Source organism: Zalophus californianus, chromosome 15 (genome assembly GCF_009762305.2).
Source record: "Zalophus californianus isolate mZalCal1 chromosome 15, mZalCal1.pri.v2, whole genome shotgun sequence".
Taxonomy (NCBI): Eukaryota; Metazoa; Chordata; class Mammalia; order Carnivora; family Otariidae; genus Zalophus; species Zalophus californianus.
Genome location: NC_045609.1, coordinates 8,917,950 through 8,945,104, shown reverse-complemented (window position 1 = coordinate 8,945,104; position 27,155 = coordinate 8,917,950). Strand labels below are relative to the sequence as shown.

Here is a 27,155-nt window from a genome sequence, read left to right as displayed (position 1 = left end):
AGACAAGGAAAGACGAAAAAACTCTTACAGATTGGAGCAGACAGGATGATTAAATGTACTGTGGTATCTGTATAGGATCCTGGATCAGTAAAAGGACGTTAGTGGAAATCTGAATAAACTCTGTAATTAGTTAATAGAATTGCACCCGAGTTACTTTCCTAGTTTTGATAAAAGTACCATGGCTCTGTAAAATGTTAATATTGGGGGAAGTTGGGGTAGTGTAAATGGGAGGTTGCGGGAGAGCGTGCTTTCTTCAAGTTTGGTACACGAACAGTTTTTTACACATGAACGGTTTTTAGTATTAATACCGAATTGCTAGCTCGCTGCTTCTCTCATTCGAGAATAACCACGCTGGTCACAGATACCAGGTACATAAATGAAATTCAAGCACAGCTTTCCTTCTCTCGGCTTGTGTCTAAAAGACGCACTGCTTTGATGCACAGGTCGAGGAGCAAGGACAGAAAGAAGCCTGGCTCTACGCAGCAGGCTTGAGTATCTCAGCTAGTAATCTCTCAACTCGGCAAAGTCGGCAGAAACTCTCCAGCTGATTTCTCAAGAAATGGGTACGGTGTATACCGGGGAAAGACAATCTCGAGAGAGGTACTGAACAATTTACGTGCTAGATCTACGTCCTAAAGGCCTCTTCACTAAAACCCTGCTAGCTCGGTACTATTAGCTTACTTTTTACGACTAAGGGGTGAGGCATCCCTTCTAAGGGTAGAGGCACTTTCCCAGCCCAAGCGGCCAGGAGCGGAGCTCCAGCTACCCGCCGCCGCCGCGCCGCGCCGCTCCCTCCCTCTGCGCATGTGCATCCCCGCCTTCTCCTCCCGGCTCGTCCTTCCCCGGCCTCCAGCCCCTCGTGGGAAACCTTCCCTGGCTTCCGGGTCCACGCGGCGAGGAAGCTGCGGGTGAGCCCCGGGGGGTGGGGGCGTGGACCGAGGGGGCCCTGCGCGGCTCGGGGGTCCGACTGGGGCGGCGGGGCCGGGGGGTGGGTAGGAGCTCCGCGGACACCGGAGCGACCCCAGGAGTCAGCGGCGCTTGCAGAGTTGAAGGGACGGCGGGCGGGGGCATCTCTAAGGGACCAGGGTCCCGCGTGGGAACGTGGGCTCGCGGGCTCGAAAGGCCCGCAGGTGTCCAGCCCCAGCGCTAAGCTGGCTGCGCCGTCGTGCGGCCGCGGGTGGGGAGTGCGCGTGCGTGACGTGTGCGCTGGGCCCACAGGGAGGGGGTGGGGCTCCGGGAAGGAGTGAGTGCGCGTGCGCGACGTGCGTGCGCGCCTGACGTTTTGACGTGTGTGCGTGCGTCGTATGTGCGCCGGGCTTACTAGGAGGGGCGCGGTTGTAGGAGAAGCTGGCAGGGCGTCAGATGTGAATGAATTGCTCTGATCGAATAGTCGACATGAGGCTCGGTCTCCTTATCTGTAAAGTGTGGATGTCAGTAATACTTGCCGCATGGCATTGTTCTGAGCACTCACATTTTGCTAGCTATTTGTTATTTATGTAATACATGCGGCTGGAGCTTGGACAAGTCTCTAGGGCCTTCATTGCTCAGTTAACTCATTTGTGCAATGGAAGAGGATAGAGGCTGGACTAGCTAGCCACCAAGGCCCTTTCCTGGCTCTAACATTCCCCAGGTCCCCAGTTATTATTTATTATGTATTCATTTGTTATTTGTTATGTATAAGCATGACAGTATCCTGAAGCCATCGAAGGCTGTGTGACGGTGGAAGGTCTGGGACAAATTTAAGAAGAGCGAGGTGAGCTGGAGCTGAGAGGGGTGGGCACGCAGGTTACACAGGAAATGTCACCTCTTTGGAGAGTTTGTGAGGGCATGGTTGGGAATGAAAGGCTCACCAGCCATAGCGAAGGAAATTCTGTTCTCACCCTCCCCAAACACCCCCTACTTCCCTCATTTTCCGTTCAGTATTTCCCATCGTTGATGGCATCTAGAAAGATGCTGAGAATGGCATCTAGAAAGATGCTGAGGTTCCCGCTCTCCTGGCTCTATAGACGCACAGGATGGTAGTGCAGGCAACAGGTTATCTGTTTTGACCTTATTTGAAAAATGAAAAAAAGATTTTGAGTCTGAGAAGGTGACTGACCAAGATCATGCAGTTTGTTAGTTGCAGAACCATGGTTAAAAGTCAGGTCTGCAAATTCCCGAGCCACTGCCCATTTTGCATTGTTAAGTCAAAGACTTTTGAAAGTTGTAAGAAGGTTAGAACAAACTAAACTTTTTTTTTATCTTGCCTTAAACACCCCCATCTCTTTTTTTCAGAGGTTTCTTGGATTATCTGACCTCAAGGGATTCAGTGTTAAGAGGAAAACAGATTAACAATGTGGCTTGAGATTTTTAATTTTTCCCTACCACATCAGTTCTGACAAATCCATAGTGTTTCCTCCTTTAGGTTACTGTTAAATGTTAAACTCATCTTCTCATGTTTTTAATTTTTCTGTGTCACAGAACCTAAATTGGTAATAAATCAATAAGAAACAAATGTTTACATTCACTCAGTGAAAAGTATCATGTCTAAGCTCAACATATATCGGAGCCACACATGGACACGTAAGTATCTTGTATGTGGAGCTGTGTAGGCAGGTAAATCCAGGAACTGCAAGGCAGGCCAAGTCTCTCCTAACTTCCTTCTTCCTTCCTTCTTCCTCAGCTCTCCCTCCTTCACTAAGAGCGGAAAATGAACAGATCCCAGGTGAGCTTTTTGTTTGTTTATTCCCACTTTGTTTTAAAATGAGTTTTCTAAAGTTTGTAAGGATTCATATTTTTACAATGAGAAAAGAAAACTATGCAAGAATTACTTGAAGGGAAATATGTCGAGAGTAGCAAATTCAAAGAGTTGGTAGAATTAGATGTAGGACTCTTAATTTTACAGAGTTGTGCAAGTTGTGAAATTTTCTCTGATCTTTCTAATCAAAACACTGAAATTGCCTGTAATCATCTGATAGACACAGCACCATGCCAAAGATGTGTGGATGCTTTTCAGAGGACCAAAAATGAGGTTTGAGTAGACAGCTCTCTCATGGTCCTGCTTAATCCAGGAATACGACTTTGAAGATCTGGCAGAATGGAGGGACCAGACATCCTCCAGATAACTCTCCATAAGTGTTTGCGTCAGCTTGTTTGTATTTCTAGCTTGAGTAGCAGACTCTTCTGGTTTTGGTCTCTGCATTTCTCATTTGCATTTCAACCTCATGAATGCATTCTTGCTCCTTCACCACCACCACTCACCTGAAGCATTTCTGGAAAAGGCCACCAAATTGTAGTCAAATCCAGTTTTTGTCTTTGTCTTACTTGACATTCCTATGGCATAGTCCTCAGTCTCTGTTGTCTCTGACACCTCCCTCCTAGCTCTCCTTTCTTAACTCTGATACATTCCCTTCCTGTTCCTCATGAAGTTGTCTTTCCCTTTTGCCCCGGACGTTGCCTCTCCTTGGGTTTATTGCTTACCCATCGTTGGCTCACTGCTTTTTTCAGTCTGTCTTTTTTCCTGACTGGTTTTGTCTTTCTTTTTTTTAAATAAAATATTTTGAATTAGTAATATATTAACATTGTTAAAAGGTTAAGTGATGTTCCCTCTAGGAATGGTGACATTTATTTCTCATCTAAATGGAGAAACTTCCACTGAGAATGAAAGAGGTTCTATAACGTTATGATGGGACAACTGGCATATATTGGGACAGTCCCAGACAAACTGGAACATATGGTCATCCTACTGTAGATACCTGTCTTTCTTGTTTGTCCTCCCAGTGTTTCTTTTTTCAGTTAAAAGATATTCTTGTATGCCCCGTACTTTTATTTAGAAGGGAATCCATCATCCTTAGGGCTTTTCAAACTTAGATGCACCTGTACCTCACTGGCATCCTGTTAAAATGCAGATTTTGATTTAGTGGATCTGGTAGGGCCCTGGGTTTTGCATTTCTAAAAAGCTCCCAGGTGAAGCTGACTCTGCTGCTTAGGGAACCACACTTTGAGTAGCGAGTCTCTACATGATTTTCCATTTTTTCTTTGCTTTTTTTCACTTTTTTCAGCCTGTCCCAAACATCTTTCTGTTAACAGAACATGGATTGCTTCTTTCTTTGTTATAACCGCACAGTAATTCAAGCATGGATGTTCCATTGTTTATTAAACTGGTGATTATTACTTATGAGCTATTTCAAACCTTTTGCCACTACAAACCATGTTCTAATGAATGACCTTGTACATATAGGTTTTTTCTCTCAGATAAATTCCCAGAAGTGCATTGCCAGGTCAAAGGGTGAATATAATTGATACACTTGATCAGTTGGGATTATGGTATCATTTTGTGTCGCTCCCTTTGACACCGAGTGAGTGCTGTTTTGTCCACAGCTTCTTCCATAGAACATGTGGTTCAACTTTTGGAATTTTGGCAATGGATAGATAAAAAGTGGTATTTTATGAAGTTTGTATTTGCAATTTTTTAAACTATGAGTGAGGTTGAATTTCTTTTTCATGTATCTGAAAGATGTATTTACGTTTCTGTGAACCCTCTGTTCATATCTTTTGCCCATTTTGCTCTTAGGTTTCTGGCTTTTTTTTTTTTTTATTCTTCGGTGTTTAGCTCTTTATATATTAGGCATACTAATGCTTGTCTGTTACATGGGTTGCAAACTATTATTTTATGGTATATAATTTGTATTTTGCTAATTGACCCTGGTGTTTTCTCCCCCATGCAGGTTTCTCTTTCAGGATACCATGTTTCACTTAGTTGTTTCCTTAAGCTCCCCTTGGCTGTGACAATTTCTCAGACTTTCCTTGTTTTTGATAACCTTGGCAGTTTTGAGGAATACATTCAGGTGTTTTGTAGGATGTCCCTCAATTGGGAATTGTCTGCTGTTGTTTTCATGGTAAGACTGAGGTTATGGGCTTCTTGGAGGAAGACCACAGAGATATAATGTCATTTGGTGACATCATATCAAGGGTAAGTGTTGTCAACATGACTTACTACGGTGATGTATCACTGTTGATCGCTTAGCTGAAGTAATGTGGTCACGAGTAGCAGTAAAGCTACTCTTTGTTTCCTCTGTTTTCATACTGTACTCTTTGGAAAGAAGTGGGGAGTTACATGATACCTCCTTCCTGCTGGAGTATCTACATAAATTATCAGGAATTCTTCATAGGAGATTTTCCTGTTCTCTCCTATTTACTAATCCATTTATTTATATCAGCATGAATTCATGGATAGTTATTTTATATTTTGGTTATAGTACAATGCTACCTTGTTTTCTTTCATTGCTCAAGTTATTTCAGGTTGGTTATTAAAAGCCTCTTCTAAGGGCGCGTGAGTGGCTGAGTCGGTTGAGTGTCCGACTCTTGATTTCGGCTCAGGTCATGATCTCAGGGTCCTGGTCTCTCTGCTGAGCGTGGAGCCTGCTTGAAATTCTCTCTCTCTCCCTCTGCTCCTCCCCCTGCTCATGCTCTGTTTCCCTCTCCTTCTCTCTCAAAAATAAGAAAATGTTTAAAAAGTACCTTCTGTTGGTTCCTGTGTCTTTTGACACACCCCGTTATTGTTTGAATACTTCTTCCTTCCTCCCCCAGGTTCATCTTATGTCTTTCCTGCTCTGGAATTAGCCTTTTTTTTTTTTTTTTTCTAAATAGCTCTGGTTCTTTTCATTGGAGCATAGTATGAGAAACCAAGATTGGGGACTAGGTGTGCCTGTTGCTACTGGTGTGTCATTGCTCACAGACCCATTCAGCTAACTGAAAGAGGAAATACACGTGTATACTTTCTCATGTATATACAGGTGTCTATAAATATTTCAGTATGTAACCATCTATATATTAAGCTAAGTTTTAGTTCACACTGTTGTCTCCTGTTGTAATCATTACCATATGGAACATTGTAACCTTCTCTCCTTGTTTGTCTGTAATCTCCACTCTAACGATGAGAATCCAGCTAACGTCATCTGAATTTCATTTATTTAATAGTTCAATTCCAGAATGCACATACATGATTTCAGAGTTGTTAACCCATGGACTCTTGATTCTTCCAGTTTGGGGCCATTATGAATTAAGGTGCGCATGTGTAGGTTTTTAAGCAGACATAAGTTTTCAAACACATAGGGTGTGAAATTGCTGGGTCAGTTTTGTATGTATGTATGTATGTATGTATGTATAGCTTTGCAAAAAATTGCCAAACTGTTTTTTTCAAAGGTGCTGTATCAATATGTGTTCCTACCAACTACAAATCAGAATCTTTGTTGTTCTGATTCTGGACCTGAAATTGGTATTGTCATAATTTTGGATTTAAATTTTAATTTAACACATTCTAATAAATATGTCATGTTGTCTGCATTTTCCCACTAATAGGTGATGTTGAGCATCTGTTCATATATATATTTGTTATCCTTATATCTTTGGTGAAATGTTTGTTCAGATCTTTTGCCCATTTTTCAATTGGGTCATTTGTTTTCTTCTTTTGAAGCTTTAAGTGTTCTTTTGTAGTTTTTGGATGCAAATCCTTCATTAGATATATATGTTGCAGATATTTTCTTCCAGTCTGTGCCTTGTCTTTCATTTTCTTAGAAATGTCTTTAACAGAGCAGATTTTATTTTTAATAATATTCAACCTGTGCTTCCCCCCACCCCCATGGAATATGCTTTTTCTGTTGTATCTAAAAACTTATTACCAAATCTAGGGTCACAGAGATTTTTCTCCTATATTTGTTCTGTATTTTCTTCTAGAAGGTTTAAAGTTTTGCATTTTACATTTAGACCTCATATTCATTTTTAGTTATTCCTTGTGTAAGGTCTGTGTCTAGGTTGATTTCTTTTGCATGAGTGTCCAGTTGTTCAAGCACCATTTGTTGAAAGCCTCTCTTTTCTCCTTTTATTGCCTTTATGTCTTTGTCAAAAAACATTTGCCTCTGTTTTGGTAGATCTATTCCTGGACCCTCTGTTCTGTTCTGTTGATCTATGTGTCTCTCTCAGCACTAACACACTGTCTTGGTTACTGGTAGCTTTATAGTAACTCTTTTTTTTTTTTTTAAAGATTTTATTTATTTATTCATGAGAGACAGAGGAGGAGAGAGAGAGAGGGAGAGAGAGAGAGAAGCAAAGGGAGAAGCAGGCTCCCAAGGAGCAGGGAGCCCGATGTGGGACTCGATCCCAGGACCCTGGGATCATGACCTGAGCCGAAGGCAGACGCTTAACCATCTGAGCCACCCAGGCGCCCGCTTTATTGTAACTCTTAAGATCAGGCAATGTGAATTCTCATTTTTCTTCCACATTGTGTTGGCTATTCTAGATCCTTTGTCTTTCTATATAAACTTCAGAATCATTTTGTCAGTATCTGCAAAATAGCTGGGGGTTTTATTTGGATTGTGTTGAATTTATAGATTAAGTTGGAAAGAATTGACATCTTAGGCATATTGAGTCTTCCTATTGATGAATATGGACTATCTCTCCATTTCTTTAGATCTTTGATTTCTTCCATCGATTGGTGTGTTTTTCTGTATATACATATTGTGTTAGATTTTATACTTGAGTACCTTTTTTGGGGGTGCAATTGTAAGTGGTATTTTCAGATACAGGAAAACAGTTGACTTTTTTTATTGATCTTGTATCCTGTGATGTTTTGATATTTCCTTATTACTTCCAGTAGATTTTTTTCTTTCTTTTTGTAAGTTACTTGAGATTTTCTACATAGACAATAATATTGACTTCAAATAAAGAGAGTTTGTTTTTCCTTTTCAGTGATACACCCAATTGTCTCATCCCCTCCTTCCACCCACCCTCCCTCTGATAATCACCAGTTTGTTCTCTATATTTGGGAGTCTCTTTTTTTTGTTTGTTTCTTTTTTGCTTTGTTTTGTTTCTTAAATTGCACATATGAGTGAAATCATATGATATTTGTCTTTGTCTGACTTATTTCACTTAGTACTATACCCTCTAGATCCATCTATGTTGTTGGCATTGTCAAGATTTCATTCTTTTCTCCGGCTGAGTAATATTCCATTACACACACACACACACACACACACACACACACCCCACATCTTCTTTATCCATCTTGCCTACTGTAAATAGTGCTGCAATATAAATACCTTTTCCAATCAGCGTTTTCCTTTTCTTTGGGTAAATACCTGGTAATGGAATTACTGGATCATAGGATAGTTCTATTTTTAATTTTTTGAGGAACCTCCACACTGTTTTCCATAATGGCTGAACCAGTTTTCATCCCCACCATCAGTACACAAGGGTTCCTTTTTCTTCACATTATCACCAACTCTTGTAATTTCTTGTTTTGATTCTAACCATTCTGACAGGTGTGAGGTGATATCTCATTGTGGTTTTGATTTGAGTTTCTCTTGTGATTAGTGATGTTGAGCATCTCTTCATGTGTCTCTTGGTCATCTGAATGTCTTCTTTGGAAAAATGTTTATTCAGGTCCTTTGCCCAGTTTTTAATCAGCTTATTTGGGGTTTTTTTGGTGTTGAGTTATATATTTTGGATATCAAATCCTTAACGGATATATCATTTGCAAATATCTTCTCCTATTAGTAGGTTGTCTTTTTGTTTTATTGATGGTTACCTTTGCTGTGCAGAAGCTTTTTGTTTTGGTGTAGTCCCAAAGTCTGATTCTGCTTTTGCTTCCCTTCTCTTCAGAGACATATCTAGAAAGAAGTTGCTATGGCTGATGTCAAAGAAGTTACTACCTGTGTGCTTTTCTAGGATTTTTACGGTTTCCGGTCTCACATTTAGGTCTTTAATCCATTTTGAGTTTATTTTTGTGTATGGTGTAAGAAAGTGGTCTGGTTTCATTCTTTTGCATGTAGCTAGCTGTCCAATTTTCCCAACACCATTTGTTGAAGAGATTGTCTTTTTCCCATTGGATATTCTTGCCTCCTTTGTTGAAGATTAGCTGACCATATAACTGTTGGCTTATTTCTGGTCTCTCTGTTCTGTTCTACTTTTTTTTTTTTTAAGATTTTATTTATTTATTTGACAGAGAAAGACACATAGCGAGAGAGGGAACACCAGCAGGGGGAGTGGGAGAGGGAGAAGCAGGCTTCCCGCGGAGCAGGGAGCCCAGTGCGGGGCTCGATCCCAGGACCCTGGGATCATGACCTGAGGTAATGTTGGCCCAACGACTGAGCCACCCAGGCGTCCCTGTTCTGTTCTACTTTGAATAGCCAGAGCAATATTAGGAAAGAAAAACAAAGCTGGATTTATTTCACAAATTGATCACAGTCCCAGATTTCCAGATATACTACAAAGCTATAGTAATCAAAACAGTATGGTACTGGCACAAAAAATAGATAGATCAATGAAACAGGATACAGAGCCAATCACATATGTGTTATTTCTGGTTTGGGGTTGGTTTGGTTTGGTTTGGTTTGGTTTTGGTCTTACTGCACTAGCTAGGACTTCTAGTACAGAGTTGAATAGGAGTATTGAGATAAGACATCCTCGCCCTATTCCTGCCCTTAGGGGAAAAGTGTCCAGTCTCTTAACATTAAATATGGTGTTAGCTGTAAGGTTTTTGTGGATGGTCTTTATCAAGCTGAGAGAATTCCCCCTATTCCTAGTGTGCTGAGAATTTTCATCATGAATGGCTGTTAGATTTTGTCAAATGCTTTTCTTTCATCAATCGATTTGATCATGTAATTTTTCTTCTTTGGCTTATTGATGTGCTGGATTGTATTGATTTTTTTTTTTATTATTATTAACATTGACCTGGCCTTCCATACCTGGAATAAATTCCACTTGGTTATGGTTTATAATTCATTGTATACATTGTCAGATTTGATTTGCCAATATTTGAGGATTTTTGTGTCTTTGCTGATGGGAGATATTGGTCTTTAGTTTCTCATGTCTTTATCTAGTTTTAGAATCAGGGTAATGTTGGCCCTATAATATGAGTTTGAAGGTGTTATTTACTGCAGGAGATTGTGGAGAATTAGTATTTTTTCCTTAAATGTTCAGTAGAATTCACTAGTGACACCATTTGAGCTTAGTACTTTGTATTTTGGGAGTGATTTGACTAGTAATTCAATTTTGTTTTTAACAGATATAGATCTGTTCAGGTTATCTATTTCTCCTTGTATGAATTGGTAGCTGTGTCTTTTAAGGAATTTATCCATTTCAACTAAGTTAATTTTTCAGGAATAGAATTGTTTGTAGTATTCTCATTATTTTAATGTCCTTAGGATCAGTAGTGTTGACCTTTCATTTCTGAGATTCACAATTTGTTTCTTTTCTCTTTTTTCTTGGTTAGGTTTTCTGGAAGTTTGTTAATTTATTGATCTTTTCAAAGAAGCATCTGTTGGTGTCATTAATTTTCTTTTTTTTTCATGTTTTCAATTTCATTGATATATTCTAATATTTCCTTTATTTTGCTTGCTTTTGGCTTAATTTACTTTTCTTCTATAGTGTACTAAGATGGAAACTTTTCTAATATATACACTGCTATAAATTTCCCTCTATGTACTGCTTTCAGTTCATCCCACAAATTTTGATAAGTGGTATTTTTATTTTTATTTCATGTACAATGTTTAAAAATTTCTTTCGAGACCTCTTTGAACTATAGGTTATTTATGTGTTGTTTAATTTTCAAGTGTTCAAGTGATTTCCCAGCTATTTCTTGTTTATTGATTTCTATTCCATTGTAGTCAGAGAACGTATTTTGTATGATAGCTGTTCTTTTAAATTTGTTAAGGTGTGTTTTGTGGCCAAGACTATGGTCTGTCATGGTGAATGTTACATATGAGCTAGAATAGAATGATAAAATCTGTGTTTTATTGTTTTGGATGGGGTATTCTGTAACTCAATTAGATCATGTTGATGGATAGTGTGGTTCAGGTCATCTTTATACTTACTGATTTTCTGCCTCCTTGATCTCTCAGTATTGACAGAGGAGTGTTGAAGCCTCCCACCTAGGATTATAAATTTGTGTATTTCTCCTTTCAGTTCTATCAGTTTTGGAGGTATGTATTTTGGTACCCTTTTGTTAGATACATACATGTTTAGATTGTTGTTAGATTGATATATGTTTTCTCTAATAGGATTTTGAACCCATTTAATGAGTTCTTAATTCCAGTGTTGTATTTCTCAGCTCTAGAATGCCCATTTTATCTATGTATGTATGTGTATACGTATGTGTCTGTATACACATCTATCAGAGGTCCCTAAGACCATCCCCAAGCTCAGTGACTTACTAGGGTGACTCAGCAGGTGGTTCTACTTATGGCTATGACTTACTAAAGTGCAAGAATATAAAGCAGAATCAATAAGGGGAAAAGGCACACATGGAGCAGAGTTGAGAGGAAGCCAGGAGCAAACTTCTAAGAGTTTTCTCCCAAATCTAGCAATGAGATTGACAACAAACATGAAATGTCTGCCACGGAAGCTCAGTAGACACTCAGGGCTCAATGTTTTTAATCAGGAGCTGATCACATTGGTACTCTCTGCTTGGCACAGAAACTTCCAGACTTAGAAGGAATGCATGTGTGCAGTATAAACCATATTGCTTACACAAACAGTTTAGGCTCAGTGAACCATTCTTATTAGGTAATTTAAGTTCCCAGGTGCCAGCCAAGGGATACCCTTATAGCAGCAGACCTTTCAAAGCAGACCAGTCTCAGCCTGCTCTAGTAATTTTTTTCTGCACAGTACACATACCATATATCCATTGAACTTCTCCCAGTTATTTTGTTCATATTTTCCTGTTTTATTGAACATATTAATCATAATCCATTTTGAAGTTCTTGTTTATTATTTCCAGTATCTGGGTCCCCTTCTGGTCTGCTTTGTCTGTTTTATTGTCTATTTTTTCTATCATATAAATGATAATATTAAAGAACTAATTTTTTCTTGCTCTGCTTTCCTTTCCAGTCTACTGTGTGCATCATGCTACCTCTTGTGTATAACTTAATAAATGTTAATGTATATATCTCCTCATCACATCATAAGCACTTTGAGAACAGGAATGGTGTGTGTTTGTTTTCATCAGTAGTATTTGCAGCAAGGGGAACAGTTCTAAGCCTTTAGTGGAAACTTGGTTTGTACGAGATATTTCTTTTATCCTACATAGTAAATAACACAAAAGAAGGCATCCTATGTGTCAGTTTTTAGCAAACTCTAAAGAGATTAGCTCTTTTAAATTTCTTCCATGTCATATGGTTCTGACAGCTTCATATAGAAAAGGAATATACCATTACAGGAACAAGTGTCATTCAAAGATGTATGTGTGGACTTCACTCAGGAAGAGTGGTATCTGCTGGATCCTGCTCAGAAGATACTATACAGAGATGTGATTCTAGAAAATTACAGCCATTTTGTCTCAGTAGGTAAGAATTTTTTTTCCTTGTGACAACCCGTAGCATGCATTTCTAGTTGTTGAAACATATGAACTGCCTGTGGAATTTTGATTGATGCTTGAGATTCAAGGTCCTGAGATGACCAGTTTCTCTGGCCACCATAAAGAATGCTGTGTTCTTAACCTCCTCAGGGGTTGGTTCATTTGGGCATCTCCCTTGGGCAGTTCCTGAGGCTGTACCTTTCTTCCCCATCATTTTTTCAGAGTCCCTGAAGCCAGGCTATTTAGCCATCATCTGGTATTATTTTTTCTCAACAGGATATTGCATTACTAAGCCAGAAGTGGTCTTCAAGATAGAGCAAGGAGAAGAGCCCTGGATATTAGAGGCAGGATTCCCAAGCCAGTGCCACCCAGGTGAGAGAGTGAGTTCACAGGCAGATGGAAGACAACGGAATGAGATCTTAGGCCTTTGGTTTAGGGTTTATCACTTGTGAAATATTCTTCAGAAATTTCTTTTTTAAACTTTAGACCTTTGGAAGTGACAAAGGACAGTTGGCTCACATCCCTCCATTACCTTAATCACATTCCTCCACATGTCAGTTTGCCCTCATAAATGCTTTCCTTTGTCCTATGATATTTTAGAGTGATTTACTAATACCTATAATGCAAACTAAGTTGGCTTCATCTTAGGTGATTTTTCTTGGTTAGCTTATCTTTTAAAATTGTTCACCTTCCCTCTATTCTCTTCAGACACCTTTTGTTATCTGGTGTGTATTCATGCTATACTTAACACATTCATTTAACAAATATGTGTTGGGTACCCACTATGATCCAGTTATGTTTTTAGGTAATTAAAAGAATAACATCCCTTTTTCATGGAGTGTGTATTACAGTGAGGGACAAGAAGTATGTGTGTGTGCGCACGTGCACAAGTGTATGTGTGTGACTGTGTACATACAGTGTTTGTGGTGGTAAGCACTGTGGAGAGAGTTAAAGGAGTGGGGAAGGGGTAGAGAATAATGGCCTGTGCTAATGGGTAAGGAAGTTGGAGAAAACCTGTTTGATGAGGTCCAAAGGAGGGATGAGACCCTAGTGAAGTGAAACTGTGAGCTGTTCCAGGCAGGTGCCAAACCTCTCAGCGGTGTTCTTAGACTGTTTGAAGAATGGCAAGGAGGCCATTGTGGCTGGAGGTGAATACGTGTTGGGGAGAGTGATAGGAGGTGATGTCATAAGTAGCATGGACCATGGTAATTTTATTTTGAGTGATGTGAGAAATCATTGTATTTTTTTTTTTTTGAGTAAATGTAAGTCAGATTAAGTCATCAGATCTGATTTATAGTGTATGCAGTAAATACAGTCTGGTGTTTAGGTGGTGCTCAGGCACGAGCAAGGAAGGAATACCACTTAGGAGACTATTATATACTCCACAGGAGAGAGGATAATGGCTTAGGCGATGTTGGAAGTGCTGAGGAGTGGTAGGTGTGTATGTAGATCTTGAGGATGAGGCCAACAAGATTTGCTGTTGGATTGATAGTGTGGAAGAGAGCCAGGAGTCCAGTATGACTCGACTGATTTGTCTTAAGCAAATGGGTAAATCAGGGGCCATTTACTGAGAGGAAATGAGATGATAGGGGACTTACGACATACCTAAACTTGGACATGAGAAGCTGGAGAGAACTGCTAGAGCCCAGGCTGTGCGTTGAAAAGGATGTTGGTTCTGTGCGAGTGTGGTGCACGTGGCTGAGGCCAGAGCCAGTAGTGCCCGTGCGTGAGGCGTCAGCTGTGGGTGGTGGTAAAGGCACAAGGTTGGCTGAGGGCTTCCAGATCAGAGGCTGGTGGTCTTTTATGTGAAGACAGTAGCACATATTTTAGGTCTGGTGGGTCACATGCAGTCTGGATGTGAGTCCTCCTCCCCCTCCTCCTCCTCCTCCTCCCCCTCCTCCTCCTCCTCCTCCCCCTCCTCCTCCTCCCCCTCCCCCTCCTCCCCCTCCTCCTCCTCCTCCTCCCCCTCCCCCTCCTCCCCCTCCTCCCCCTCCTCCTCCTCCTCCTCCTCCTCTTGCCTGGTTCTCCTTTTCCCTCTCCTCCCCTCTCTCTTCTCCCTCCTCACTCCTCCCTACTGCCTCTTCTGTCTTTTCCCTCTAAAAACGGAAAAAACAGTCGTAGTTCAAGGACCTTTGCTCAGCAGTCATAGTTTGCAGACTCCTAGAAAGTGGTGGTTTGCACATGAGAGCAGTGGTCCTGGAACAATTCTTCTTCTGCGAGGCCTGAAAATCTATTAAATCTCATCACGAGAGGAGCTTGAGGAGGAACAGTCTGAGCACCATGAAAACTGGGGAGCCTTGTTTCTCAGGAATCCAATAAGGAATATCCTAGCATCCTATTACTATCTTACATGGCAGCTCCGGGGTCAGTGCACTAAACCCATTATCCCCAATTGCTAGTGTCCTCAAACTCCTGGGTCGCTTGCCTTTTAAAACCAGCTTTCCCGTCTCTTTGTTTTCTCACGTCTCACTGATCCCACTCAAAACCAGAACTGTGTGTTCTTTCTTTCCTGGCTTGATCTAATCCCTAAATGATTTTTATTTTCTTACCTGAAGCATCCGATTTATTTTTCACTAGCCTGGCAAAGTTGCTACTTATTAAGAAATGAAATTAAAATTAAAGTCTCCTTTCATTGACTATGATAATGTGGTCCTCCTATTCTACCTGTCTCGTTCCTTTCTCTCTGCTCTCCAGAATTTCCTCTAAACCCCATCCTCTCTTGTATCTTTAAATTTCGTGTATAAATGCTTTCTCTTCTGTCTACAACTTTCATTCTTGTTTACTTTGCTTTTCAGATATTTAATATTGTACGTATAAAGTGTTTAAACATTGAATGGTACATAGTAATGGCTTGTTATTATCTCACTTACTTTAAATTAGAGCTCTTTTTTTTCCCTGTAATTTAAGTAACCCATATTTTATGACCCACTAGTGGCTACATCCTCAAAACTCAGAACTAATCATATTACTCTTGCTTAGGGTTTCTTTCTTTATTGAGATTTTGTTTTCCCACAGAAAAGGCCCTTTCTTTTCCTAATTCTGATAATTTACTAATTACTTTTTTGATTAACTGAAGTCAAGTTTGGAAGAGATCACTCTTTTTCATCCATTCAGAAAGCATTCTGTAGTACTTTTCCAAAAAGCACATTCCCATTTTGTCCTCGTGTATTACAGTTCATCACATACAGGTTGGAAATAATTCATATGCACATTGCATTTATGAATTATTCATGTTCTGTCTCTTTCGTGAGGTCAGAGGAAGCAGGATTTTGGTAACACCTGCCAAGAGCTAGACTGTGGTCTTGACAAAGGGTGTAGCATTGAGCAAGGAACTTCATCACCAAATTATGGTGAATTTTACAGGCAGTAAACTTTTAAAGACTGAGTGAAGGATGAAAGTGGATGGGGTGTTGCAGTGTTTGTTGGCATTTATTCTCTTTATTATTTTTTTTTTTTGGCTTATTTTCAATGAAAGAAAGCAGCATATCCAGAAAGATGTCCAGGTTCCAGGAAGAGCCAGGGCTGGAATGCAGTTTGCATTGTGTTTATGGGAGTGAGTGGTTTATGAGAGGCCCATCTGGAGCTGTACAGAAATACTGTTACTTGGACATGTGATGTGGTGGCTTGGACACTTACTTTGAATCCAGTTGGCAGAAAGTTTGTTTTGCATTGATTTGTTTTTGCTGGCTAATAATTACTACTATTTGGCCCTTGGAGCAGTGGGCTCAGGACTGCCATCGAAGTTTTTTCTCACGTGATTGACGCTGTTGCATTGGGTGGCAACAGTGAAGCACAGCCAAGGATTGTTATGATAAAGTTTACCAGTGGTCTCAGAACTGTATAGAGAAACATCCTTATGGGTCTCACCAGTAGGTAAAAACTACAGATGAGGCTAGATATAAAAGCAGAAAACCTTGATAGAAAAGATAAACCTAGTTATAAAAGCAGACTTAGAGATCAACATTGCCTCAGACATAGAATGGCTTTGGGGAGAAGTAATCCGGCAGATTGAAGTGAATCAATGTATGACTTGATAGTCAGGACAGATTCATTAGCAGCTGTGAGAAAACAAAGTAAACCTGGTCCTTCCGCAGAGATGGCCTGCCCCTCATCAGTTTTGTATTTCCTTTTGGATATTTGTGGTGTAGTGAATCTCAGCTAGATGGAGAGTGAGAGTCTGAGGTAAAGCAGTGTTCCTTAAAAAATGAGGAAGTAGGCGCTTTCAGAAATTTATGTTGATGCTTATAAATCAAATGGAGGGGAAAAAAGGACGGGCAGCATGTATACTAGTGAGAATCCTACCATAGTAGTCAAGCTGTGAGAGCTTGCTCACCGTGTGTCTTGATTTTATTTCACTTTCTCTAGTCTGCGTCTTACAGCATTTAAAAAAAATTATTTCTTATAAAATAAGTTAAAAGAAAAACTAGATGCTGGGCTATAGTACTTCTTGGTTGAACCCGAGGAAGTTTGGTGTTGGTGCGCAGAGTAGAATCATGTGCTCCAGCCAGAATCCTACCCCAGGAATCTGTATGTGAGGGGATTAGGTTGGAACTGTTCTGTCTCCACCACACATAGTTCCTCCTCTGAAAGGCATGTCCACTAGTCTCCACATCACTTTATTTAGTGTTAAGTGTCTCTGTCCGGCTCACCCCATTCGCTGAGTTTCCCTGCATCAGCCACTCCCAGTTTCGAATTTTCACCCTTTTCCGTCCAGTTTTGAAGGTTTTATATTTAAAATGTTAAATGTCCTTGCCAGTTTCCATTTCCTGTTTCCACTGTAGCATGTATTTACTTTCCACTGAGACCAGGAGGATAAAGGAAACCTTTGCTTGGATTTAGTTCACGCCAGGAAACTGAGCCTAAAAGAAAAGAATCGACTACATGAAAGGGTGTTTGTGTGAGTTTAGTCCCATTAGAAGTGTACTAGGATTCATAAGATGTGGTTATTTTTCTCATTTCTAGAAGACTGGAAAGTTGATGACCTGATAGAGAGCAGCCAGGACAATGAAGACGAACATTTTTGGCAACTTGCTTTCACCACCAACAAAACATTAAATGTAGATAGTGGTGATAGAGTAAGAAAAGCTTTCAGTCTGGGCACAGATTCTGTTCCTTCAAGAAATTTTCCATGTAAGATATGTGACTCGTGTGAAATGAGTTTGAAAAATATTTCAGGCTTAATTATTAGTAGAAAGAGCTATTCTGGGAAGAAGCCTGATGAGTTTAATGTATATGAGAAATTGCTCCTTGATATTAAGCATGAGAAAACACCTCCCGGAGGGAAATCTTATAAATATAGTCAAAAAAGGAATGTGCTCAATCATAGCCACGACCTCAGTCAGCCAATTTTTGACCCGCCTTCTGAGTATAATGAAGACGGACAAGCCTTCCATGAGGAAGCGGCCTTTTTCACAAACAAGAAAATACAGATAGGAGAGACGCTTTGTAAATATAATGCATGTGGAAGAACCTTCATCCACAGTTTAGAACTCAGTTTATCTCAGAGAACTCATTTGGAGATGGAGCCATATGAATGCAATATTTGTGGGAAGTCCTTCTATACAGATTTAAGATTGGGACATCAGAGAACTCTTACAGGAGAGACTCCTTATGAATACAATGAATATGGGCAAACCTTCTGTGATAACTCAACTTTCATTATCCATCAGGGAACCTATACAAGAAAGATTCCCCACGAATATAAAGTAGGTCCTAAAACGTGGGAAAAGTCAACCCTCTTTAAACGTCAGATAGTACACATGGGCAAAAAACCTTATGAGCACAATGAAAATGGAAATAACTTCAACAAGAAGTCACATCTCACCCAGCTTCGAAGAGGTCACTCAGGAGAAAAAACCTTTGAATGTGGTGAATGTGGGAAAACATTCTGGGAGAAGTCAAACCTCACTCAACATCAAAGAACACACACAGGAGAGAAACCCTATGAATGTACCGAATGTGGGAAATCCTTTTGTCAGAAACCACACCTTACCAACCATCAGCGAACACATACAGGAGAAAAACCCTATGAATGTAAGCAATGTGGAAAAACGTTCTGTGTAAAGTCAAACCTCACAGAACATCAGAGAACACACACAGGGGAGAAACCGTACGAATGTAACACGTGTGGGAAATCCTTCTGCCACAGGTCAGCCCTAACTGTCCATCAGAGAACACACACAGGAGAGAAACCCTTTATGTGTAATGAATGTGGGAAGTCCTTCTGTGTGAAGTCAAACCTCATTGTTCATCAAAGAACTCACACAGGGGAGAAACCCTATAAATGTAACGAGTGTGGGAAAACCTTCTGTGAAAAATCAGCTCTCACTAAACATCAGAGAACTCACACAGGAGAGAAGCCCTATGAGTGTGATGGATGTGGAAAAACCTTCAGTCAGAGGTCGGTACTTACAAAACACCAGAGAATTCACACAAGGGTGAAAGCTCTTTCAACATCCTGATGTCCAGAAACCTTCACCCGCCCTTTTCAAATTCTTACACCATTTTTAAAAATGAGACGAATGAAGCCCAAAGAATGCCTCACATTACTAGAAAGCGATGTCTTATCGTATTTCAGATAATTAATACTAGCATAAAACCTTACTGATATTTTGAATATGTGAAAGCTCTCAAGAAAAACTGAAGCTTTTCATCAGAAAATTTATATTGAGGGGAAATTTATTCACTTAAGGAATGTGGTAGAAATCTTTGTCTAGAATTTGTTGTGTCATATTCCAGATGTGATACCAAATTTTATTGTAAATATAGTGGATGGTATTCATTCATACCCATATTCACAGTGGAATCTGAAGCTTAAAAAAAGTTGAGTCACAACAATATTAAATATTTGTTTTGCAGGCCTGATGTTTGCAGGCCTGATGTGGGTATAGTAATATAGCAGAAGTTAGAGGTATGCTTGATTTGCATATTGGAGTCCAACATACTTGTGAAGAGAAAATATCCCTTAATTAAATAGCTATTATGGTCTATATTAGTATGTCCCACGCTAAATACCACCAGTGTCTTTATAGGTTGATATAATTATATATGTATATATATGTATATGTAAATATATTTATACACATGAACCCACACGTACACAGTGGTGTGTTGGAGTAAGCTCACACTGGCTTGCAGCTGCCAATGGTTAAATTTTCGGGAATTTTGTGAGCCAGTTGTTAAACATAGTCATTATTTAAAAATTATATTAAAAAGGTAATAAATACACAGCACTCCACTTCTTAATTATTTTATAACATTTTGCTCTTTGTTCTTTAGGTTACTTATATTATCGAGTCTCATGGTAAAAATACCATCTAATGTGCTACTGCACATCTCTTCCCACCTCTGCACTCAGTGTCGTCCTTTTGGTAGCTTGGCTTTAGTGGGAGCATTTATGCCCTGGAAATTGGCAAACTCTACAAACCAGGGTTTTTATTTTCTCAGAGAACCTGTTGTCAAATACTTACCAGCACACCACTGTGTATATATGAAAATATATCTGGACAATTTAAAGTACAAACTACATACCCCCCGCCCTCATTTCCTGACATAAACAAATGGCTATGGCCAGTATTGCTGAACTGCCTCTTCAGTAAAGAACCCCAAATTTGTTTTTGTGAGGTTTCTTAACTACCTCTGCACCAGTCTTAATTGTAAATACTACCTGAGTCTCTTTATCATTTGGCCGGTATATGTTATTTTACAACCACATCACCAACCTTCCCTCTGATGTTGCTGGCAAATAGGAATTAGTATGGCCATTGTTACCGATCTACTACTACTTCCCAAAGAAGCCAAATAATATTTTTCTGAGGTTTTTCAGCTGCCTCTGGGTCAGTCTATAATGTTGTAAGTGCTGTTAATAACAGTGGGATTTACATGAATTTTGCAAAGGTTAACACCATTTATGAACAGGAATACTCACTGCACTCCACAAATAAAAAATAGTGGTATGTACTCGAATGTCACTTTCTGACTCTTGGTATTTCATTATCGTATCTATTTAGGCATGATCTGTTGTATGTGCCCCAGGAACTATGTATTCGTATTTAAAATAATAGGTTGTCACACACTGTCCCTGCCTTCTTTGTCCTACTGTTTTCCCACACCTCCTTGGAACACAGTGATGAGCAGTTCCAAGAGACATTGCCCACCCACTACTCTGCTTCTTACTTGCTGGGCTCTGTTTTGTCTCTCTTTCCGTTCTTCCCCCAGATGATTTAGGAGTAAATCCAGATTAATCTAAGTTAATCGTGGAGATGCTATTCTAATGATTCTGTTGAGATGTTTGGAGAATATTCTGCGGTACTTCTGGGAAAGATCTTAGTGATAAACTATTGTGACATGAGAAGACACAAGGAGAGATTGTCTCTCTTATGCTGGACTTTTTCATGTATGTATGTTATACCAAATTATAGCTTGTGGCCCTGAAGGGCAATAGCTTGAAGATAACAGTAGATAAAATGGGAAAAACCTGGCTCAGAGGGGACGTCATTGAGCTGCACAACTCCATCTGGACCTGTTCTCGGCTAGGACTTTCTGTTACTGTGGTAATAATAGTTGCTTATTTTTCTTTAAGGCTATCTGTTACTTCTAGCTGAAGGTATTCCAGCTGGTACAAACGAGTACTTAGTTCTAAGTATTCATGTTCTATACAGTGATTTGGGGGAAGAATGACTTCTTTTGACAAGTTAATACAAGGATAGCTTTTGTATCAGCCCTGCTTCTAATGAAAAACAGAATTCTACCCCAACCAAGAGGATTGTAATGGTAGACGTATTACAGTGGTGTGGGCCAGAAACAAGGGATACTGAAGCACCTAGAGACTAGCATCACCCAGAAGCTGTGACCATTCTAAGTCGTAAAGGGGCAAAGGATGGAAAGAAACTAGCATCACCAGAGCCCAATAAGAGCTGCTCTCATGGAGGAGAGACCATCTCCGAGGGGATATTGTCCCCACCAGAATTGTGGCACCGAATTGCTGGTGCCTTCCTTTGGAGAACCCAGCCAGATGCAATCTGCAGGTTAGCCCAGGTGGGCACAGAGAAAGTGGAGAGAAGGTCTGGGTGGAGCCAGTGGATAATAAGCAGCACGGTGTTTTTTTAATTTCTGTAAATTCCTATGTAAAGTCTTAGTATTAGAAATAAACTTATTCTACTAGTTGAAAGTTAAGTATTTCTACTTCATTGTGCTTTTGTATCGTCACAAGTAAATTCCTTTTGGAAGTGAGCACTGTGGCAGGTATGTCTCTGTTGACATGCATGAAGCAGACATTATGTTAAATGACATTTTTCATATGTCCCTCTGTGGTGTTTCTTGTTACATGTGTTGTGAGATAAGCAGCTCTGTATTCTTCCAAATAAATAGCCAGTTGTCCCTGCATTGTTTGATTAATTCACCCTTTTCCTTGTCCACTTGCTAGGGCATTTTTAGCATGTACTTAAATATTATGTGTAGTGGCTGTTACTTTTTGTTTGCCTGAGGCAACTTTTCTACATTCTTCCCATGAGATAGCCCATCCTTGTGAACATAAGAGTTGACCAGATGATACCATCTCTTCCTGGACCCGCATTTGTATTGATCCAGGAATGGTCATTTGTTACAAAATAGGCCAATGAGAACTCATCCTAGACTATTTTTTCACAAGTCATTGTGACCAGATAGTTTGTGTCCTTGTTGCTATCAGAAGTCCTCTATCAGGAAAATGTCTGCAAGGGAGAAGATGATGGCAATAAGTGCTGTAAAATAAAATGAAAATAGGAAAAGTTGTCAGAGAGATGTCTGAGTCTGCATAGCATGGAGAAGAGATGACCTCACTGGGAAGGCTACAGTGGAGGGAGTGAGCCATTTGGTTATCTGGAGAGGGAGAGAGAGAGAGGGAGAGAGAGAGAGTGTGTGTGTGTGTAATACATGTACATGTATAACCAACAATTTTAGGTACCTATGGTTTTGTTTCCTGAAACAACACCCTAATTACCTGTAATATACTTCGATGTTTTATTTTGTGCTGTACCACATTCTGTTAAAAGAAATGCTTATTCCCATATACTAAACTGATTTCACAGCCAGTGATTGGGTCATCTCCCAGAACTTAAAAACTAATGCTCAAGTGCAAAGTCAGAAAAGGAGTGGCTGGGTCATAGGTATGGCTTTCTGAAATGACTAAGCAATTCACATTCCTAGTGCCTGGAAATTGTTTCCTGGTAAATTCTCTAGAACCTGTCTTTTGGGAATTAGTCCCATTTTCTGTGTGGAACTTAGCCTCCCCTTGCCCGGTGTGCCCTGTCACTTCACATCCAGCCTATACTTGGTGGGGAAGGGTAGAGCCATCGCTTCTGGAAAGGTTCAACCCCTGGGTATCCTAGATGCCCTCAACCACGCCGCTTGTTGCTCCCAGTAGGCACCTGCAGTTGTAGCTGCCCTTGCCCAACTCCTTCATCCCATGTGTTTCTGGGGAAGGCTTAGCCTGTTCTGATTCCCATTATTTCCACAGAATCTTCATGTACCACTGAGTGATGGGACACTACGTAATCTCCCACCTCCTTCCCCCTCCCCACCTGCACCGCCTTTCAGACTCTGCACTTCCCCAGGCTTCTCTTTCAGACAACGAAGAACTGACTTAGACACTACTTTTTTAAGAGTAAGGTCCCCTCAGATCCTTGAGGAATTGGAAGGGTGATGCTGGATATCTTGCCTGCTCAACCATGTCTGGAGTCCGTAGTTTGGGATGGTTGAGCCTCTCTGGTTCAGTTTCCTCATATAAAAGATGGGAATAGTTAACCCCATCTGAAAGAGCAGGCCTCAGTTTCAGCTTACTTGGAGTGACACACAGGCCAAAAATTCTCCCTTGTTTCAGCCGCCCCCCCCCCCACCCAACCCAAAGAAGGTCACATCGTCAGAGGACAGCAGGGGAGTTTAGAACTACTTGAACTCCAGCCCCTAGTGAAGGCATGTCCTGCTCTTTTGGGTCTCCAACCACATACTTTAAACTAGAAAAGGAACTTGGAGAAGCATGGCAACTGTGACGAGGGCCCAGGGGCTAGTCCTGCTTCCTGAGCCTTCCTGGGACTGGGTGCTCCTGTGCCAGTGGTCCACACCAGGTACCCGTGTTGGGGGAGGAGGCCATAAATACTCTAAGGAAAATGTAACAGATGAATCTTCTCCCCCGCCTCTCAATACTTGCCTCTCCTAAAATAACTTGGTTTTTAGTTCAGCATGTATCCTAGGCCTTTTTCCATGTGTTTTAATCCATATTTGTTTACCTCCTTAAACCGGACTCATGGGCATTTGACTTGGGCAAATCAGAAATACTGTCAATATTAAAATTGTATATTGCAAGCAAAAGTATCCATGCCATTTCCAAATGATATGTTGTTGCCTGGAGTTAGACAACTTTAAAGCTGTCATGCCCAGTGATTTGCAAAAACTGTATTTGTAATTGCTACTGAAGAGAAATAAACCATGTAATTTTTAATAGCCTATGGATGAACAACTATTGTTTATGTTTTTGGGGGTCTTTCCTTCCCAGACAATTCGGTGATTTGTGCAGGTATTATATATTTTTATAGTTTGAAACATTTAAAAATTCCTATAAAATGTATCCACAAGTTTTAAAACTGCTAATGGTTGTGATGAAAAACATACCTGAACCTCAGTAACTTTAGAAGAGCAGATACTATGGGAGGTTGTGAAAAACTTTTACCTATGAAACAGCATGCTGTTAGGTAACAAAGAGAAAGTAATCATGCTTAGAAAATATAAATAAAATGACTTTAATATTAAACAGAAGTCATAGACTACATTCTCTGAAATGTGTTCTTCAATTTTACTTATATGGGAAAATTAATAGTAATACTGCTCCCTGTTGTTCTCCATAGGTGGGTTGTAGTTTTGTCTCTGGTGTTTGGTTTGGCTGCTTCTATTTCAGTGTTCTTTTTGGAAATGCACACTCACGCACACAGTATTAGGATAACATATATACTGTAAATTCCCATTTTTCACTTCAGAATATGTGATTAACATCTTGTCCATGTTGGCTTTTCAGCCCTTAGGTGCTCGTTTTTAATGACCACCTAGGGTTCTCTCTTAGGGATCAATGCCGTTTTGCCTATAACCTATTGATACGCACTTAGGTGACTTCCAATATTTTTATTACTATAAATTAACATTGTGGAGGAATACCTTTGGGCATACACCTTTCTACACTCCTCCAAGTTTTCTTCTTTGGATTTCTTTCTAAAACTGTAATTTCTGGATTAAAAGTAAGTTCATATTCAGTTCTGATGAATTTGACTCCAGAAAAGCTATATGAATTTCAGATCCACCCAAAGTTTGGAAACGTGAGTTCTCCAAACCCATTTCCATAATGGATCCTATTCTTTTACGGGCTTTTCCAACCTTACATAATCTTGAATTGATTTTCTAGAGACATTGAGCAGTTCAACACTATTGACTGCTCATATTCAGTTTCTTGCTCAGTGTTGGCTCATGTCCTTAGCTTCATTTTATTTTTATTTATAATTTATTTATTTTGTAAGTTTCTAGTTTTATTGTTTTATGTCAGGCAGGGTTTGCAAAAAGATAAGCTGCAGATGGACCCAGGGTCTGTGTTTTGGGGTTCCTGGGCTGGGGCAGGAGGTCAGTAAATGGGTTTGGGGGAGAGGTCTTGGGCTACCGGACACCAGGGCACAGGGTTCCTCTGGAGCAGAGCTCACAGGCCTCAGCCAGACCTCCTAGCAGCATGGGCAGGCCCAGGATGGGGAACAAGAGCAGGAGCACCGAGTGGACCGTTGCTGCCTGCCGCTCCCCACTTCCCCCGGGGCTGGCTGCCGCAGTCAGCACTCGGGGGTGTGCGGCCGTAGGACCTGCAGTACCTTTGGTCCTTTAGCCTCATTTTAACTGAGATGCTCATTTTATAATAGTTGGTCATAGAAGTATTACAGTATCTTCTTGATTTATGTGCTCTTCATAATAAGAATCTGTATATTTTATCTCTGTTTACAGCAACAATGAGAACTATACCTAATGGCTTTTTTCACTTTATAACATATTATTCCACATTAATATGATTCCCTTTCTCATTATTTTGGAGCACCCTCTAAAACTTGTCCACGGAAGGATTTTTTTTTTTTGAAGTCAGGATTTCATAAATTCAAACTTTTAAATAAGTTTTGTCTGCTATTGGTGTCCTACATTCTCAACATTAAAATTATGAAACTCATGATTTTTTGAACTTTGATAGTTTAAATTTTATATTTCAATTAGGAATACTTAAAATTACACACAGATATGTATTCATTGCAATATAGGAAGTAAACATCTACTCTTACTAGCTGTCTGGAGACACCATCAGTTAACCCCGGGAGGCCCATTTCTTTCTACCTCTTGCAGATTGTACCATTTTCACATACTAAATTCTAACATGATATTAGGACTTTACATGTTCTTTTCACAACTCATAACTAAAATATTTAGATTATTGTAGCTATTAAAGACACTTCAGCTTCAGTCTGTCTTTTTACAAAATGTTTGCCTCTTATTATTCTACATAAAATTTACATTTGTTCTAGCAACAGAACAAAAAAAAATGTGAAAATACGAAAGTTTGTGGAGATTTTGCTTGGAATATTGTACCATAATATACTTCATCTTTTTATTTAGGAAAATGATTTGTACCTCTTATTACTCAAATATTTTAAATTATTATTCACTGAAGTCCAATAGTTCCCTTCATACAGGCTGCACATTTCTTATTTATGTCTAGGTATTTTTTTCTCTGAACATGTAAATCTCTGGACTATAGTATCATCATGAATATAAGGGAGGAATTTTATATTGTTAAAATATATTTACGAATAAAGATTTTCACTGTGTACTATTCAATAAAGAGATAGTCACAAAGCATCATGCTCTTTATAAAAATGCCAGAGTTTGCACTTAAAGTTAATTCCAAGAGGAGGGGGTCTTCTCTTGGATTATATTTTTAGAATTTTTCCATTTTGTTTAATGTTTATATAATATTCCCTAGCAGACCTATTTTGCAGCCCGAGAGAAATCTTGATGATCACGGATGTGACATTTTTTTAATTATTGGCCTCTGTTTTCAGTTTTTCTTAAATGTTTTACCTATGTTCATAAATGATGTGTCTGTGATATACATTTGTTTGTGGTAGGTTTCTCTCAGTATAGACACAGGCTATGATTAAAGCCCCCTTTTAAACCCTGTTCTTAGGAATCGTAAAAACAACACCTCCAGGGAGAAGAGATTGTTTTGGGCAGCTCTAAAGGAGGGGCCGTAGAGGCTAATGGGCACTGAATCTAGAACTGTAAAAGATGGCACCTCTGATGACACTGGGCAGGTAAGGCACAGCTCTTTGCTCTGCACGTGTGCGGCTCCATGTTGTCTCCAGCCTCCTGAGCTCCATGCGGGAGGCTCCAGCCTTTATCCTTTGGACACCCGGTTCTGGACAGAGAACTGGAAAGGAAGTTTGTGCTCTTTTGGGTTCTGTGGAGTTTGGTAGTCAGAAAGAAAAAGAGTTGTAATTGGATTGCAGTGTGTCGTGGTCACAATCTCCAAATGCTTCTCAGTTGGGTGTATTACTGTGTGTAGTTTTGAGCCTGCCCGGGACTTACCTTCAGAGAAAGGCCTTGGAGGATAGGCTGTGCCAAGCATCGGCTGTTTCAAGGTGGAGGGAAGGCTACAGGGGAGAGGATGACTGGCATCCAGCAGAAGATGAGCTGTGATGGCCCCTGTCACTTTCTGTGAGGAAAGCTCCCTATATGCAGTAAAATGTGTGGGCCTCGATCCCAGAAGGTCTCTTCT

General features: G+C 40.0%; 1 protein-coding gene across 5 annotated transcripts; it reads left to right on the top strand.

Annotated features, from left to right (window-relative positions):
* The first annotated feature begins 821 nt into the window (after nt 1-821).
* ZNF248 (zinc finger protein 248) lies at nt 822-24,363 on the top strand. 5 transcript variants are annotated; one of them, XM_027594167.2, is made up of 7 exons: nt 822-908; nt 1,682-1,753; nt 2,461-2,562; nt 2,663-2,704; nt 12,194-12,320; nt 12,608-12,703; nt 17,297-24,363. In XM_027594167.2, the coding sequence occupies exons 4-7, from the start codon at nt 2,690-2,692 to the stop codon at nt 18,790-18,792; spliced, it is 1,734 nt and encodes a 577-aa protein (XP_027449968.1). In that variant the 5' UTR covers nt 822-908; nt 1,682-1,753; nt 2,461-2,562; nt 2,663-2,689; the 3' UTR covers nt 18,793-24,363. The 5 variants fall into 5 exon arrangements, with proteins under 5 accessions (XP_027449968.1, XP_027449936.1, XP_027449958.1 ...); XM_027594135.2 differs by having other exon boundaries at nt 17,294-24,362; XM_027594151.2 differs by lacking the exon at nt 1,682-1,753 and having other exon boundaries at nt 850-908; nt 17,294-24,362.
* Nucleotides 24,364-27,155: the final 2,792 nt, after the last annotated feature.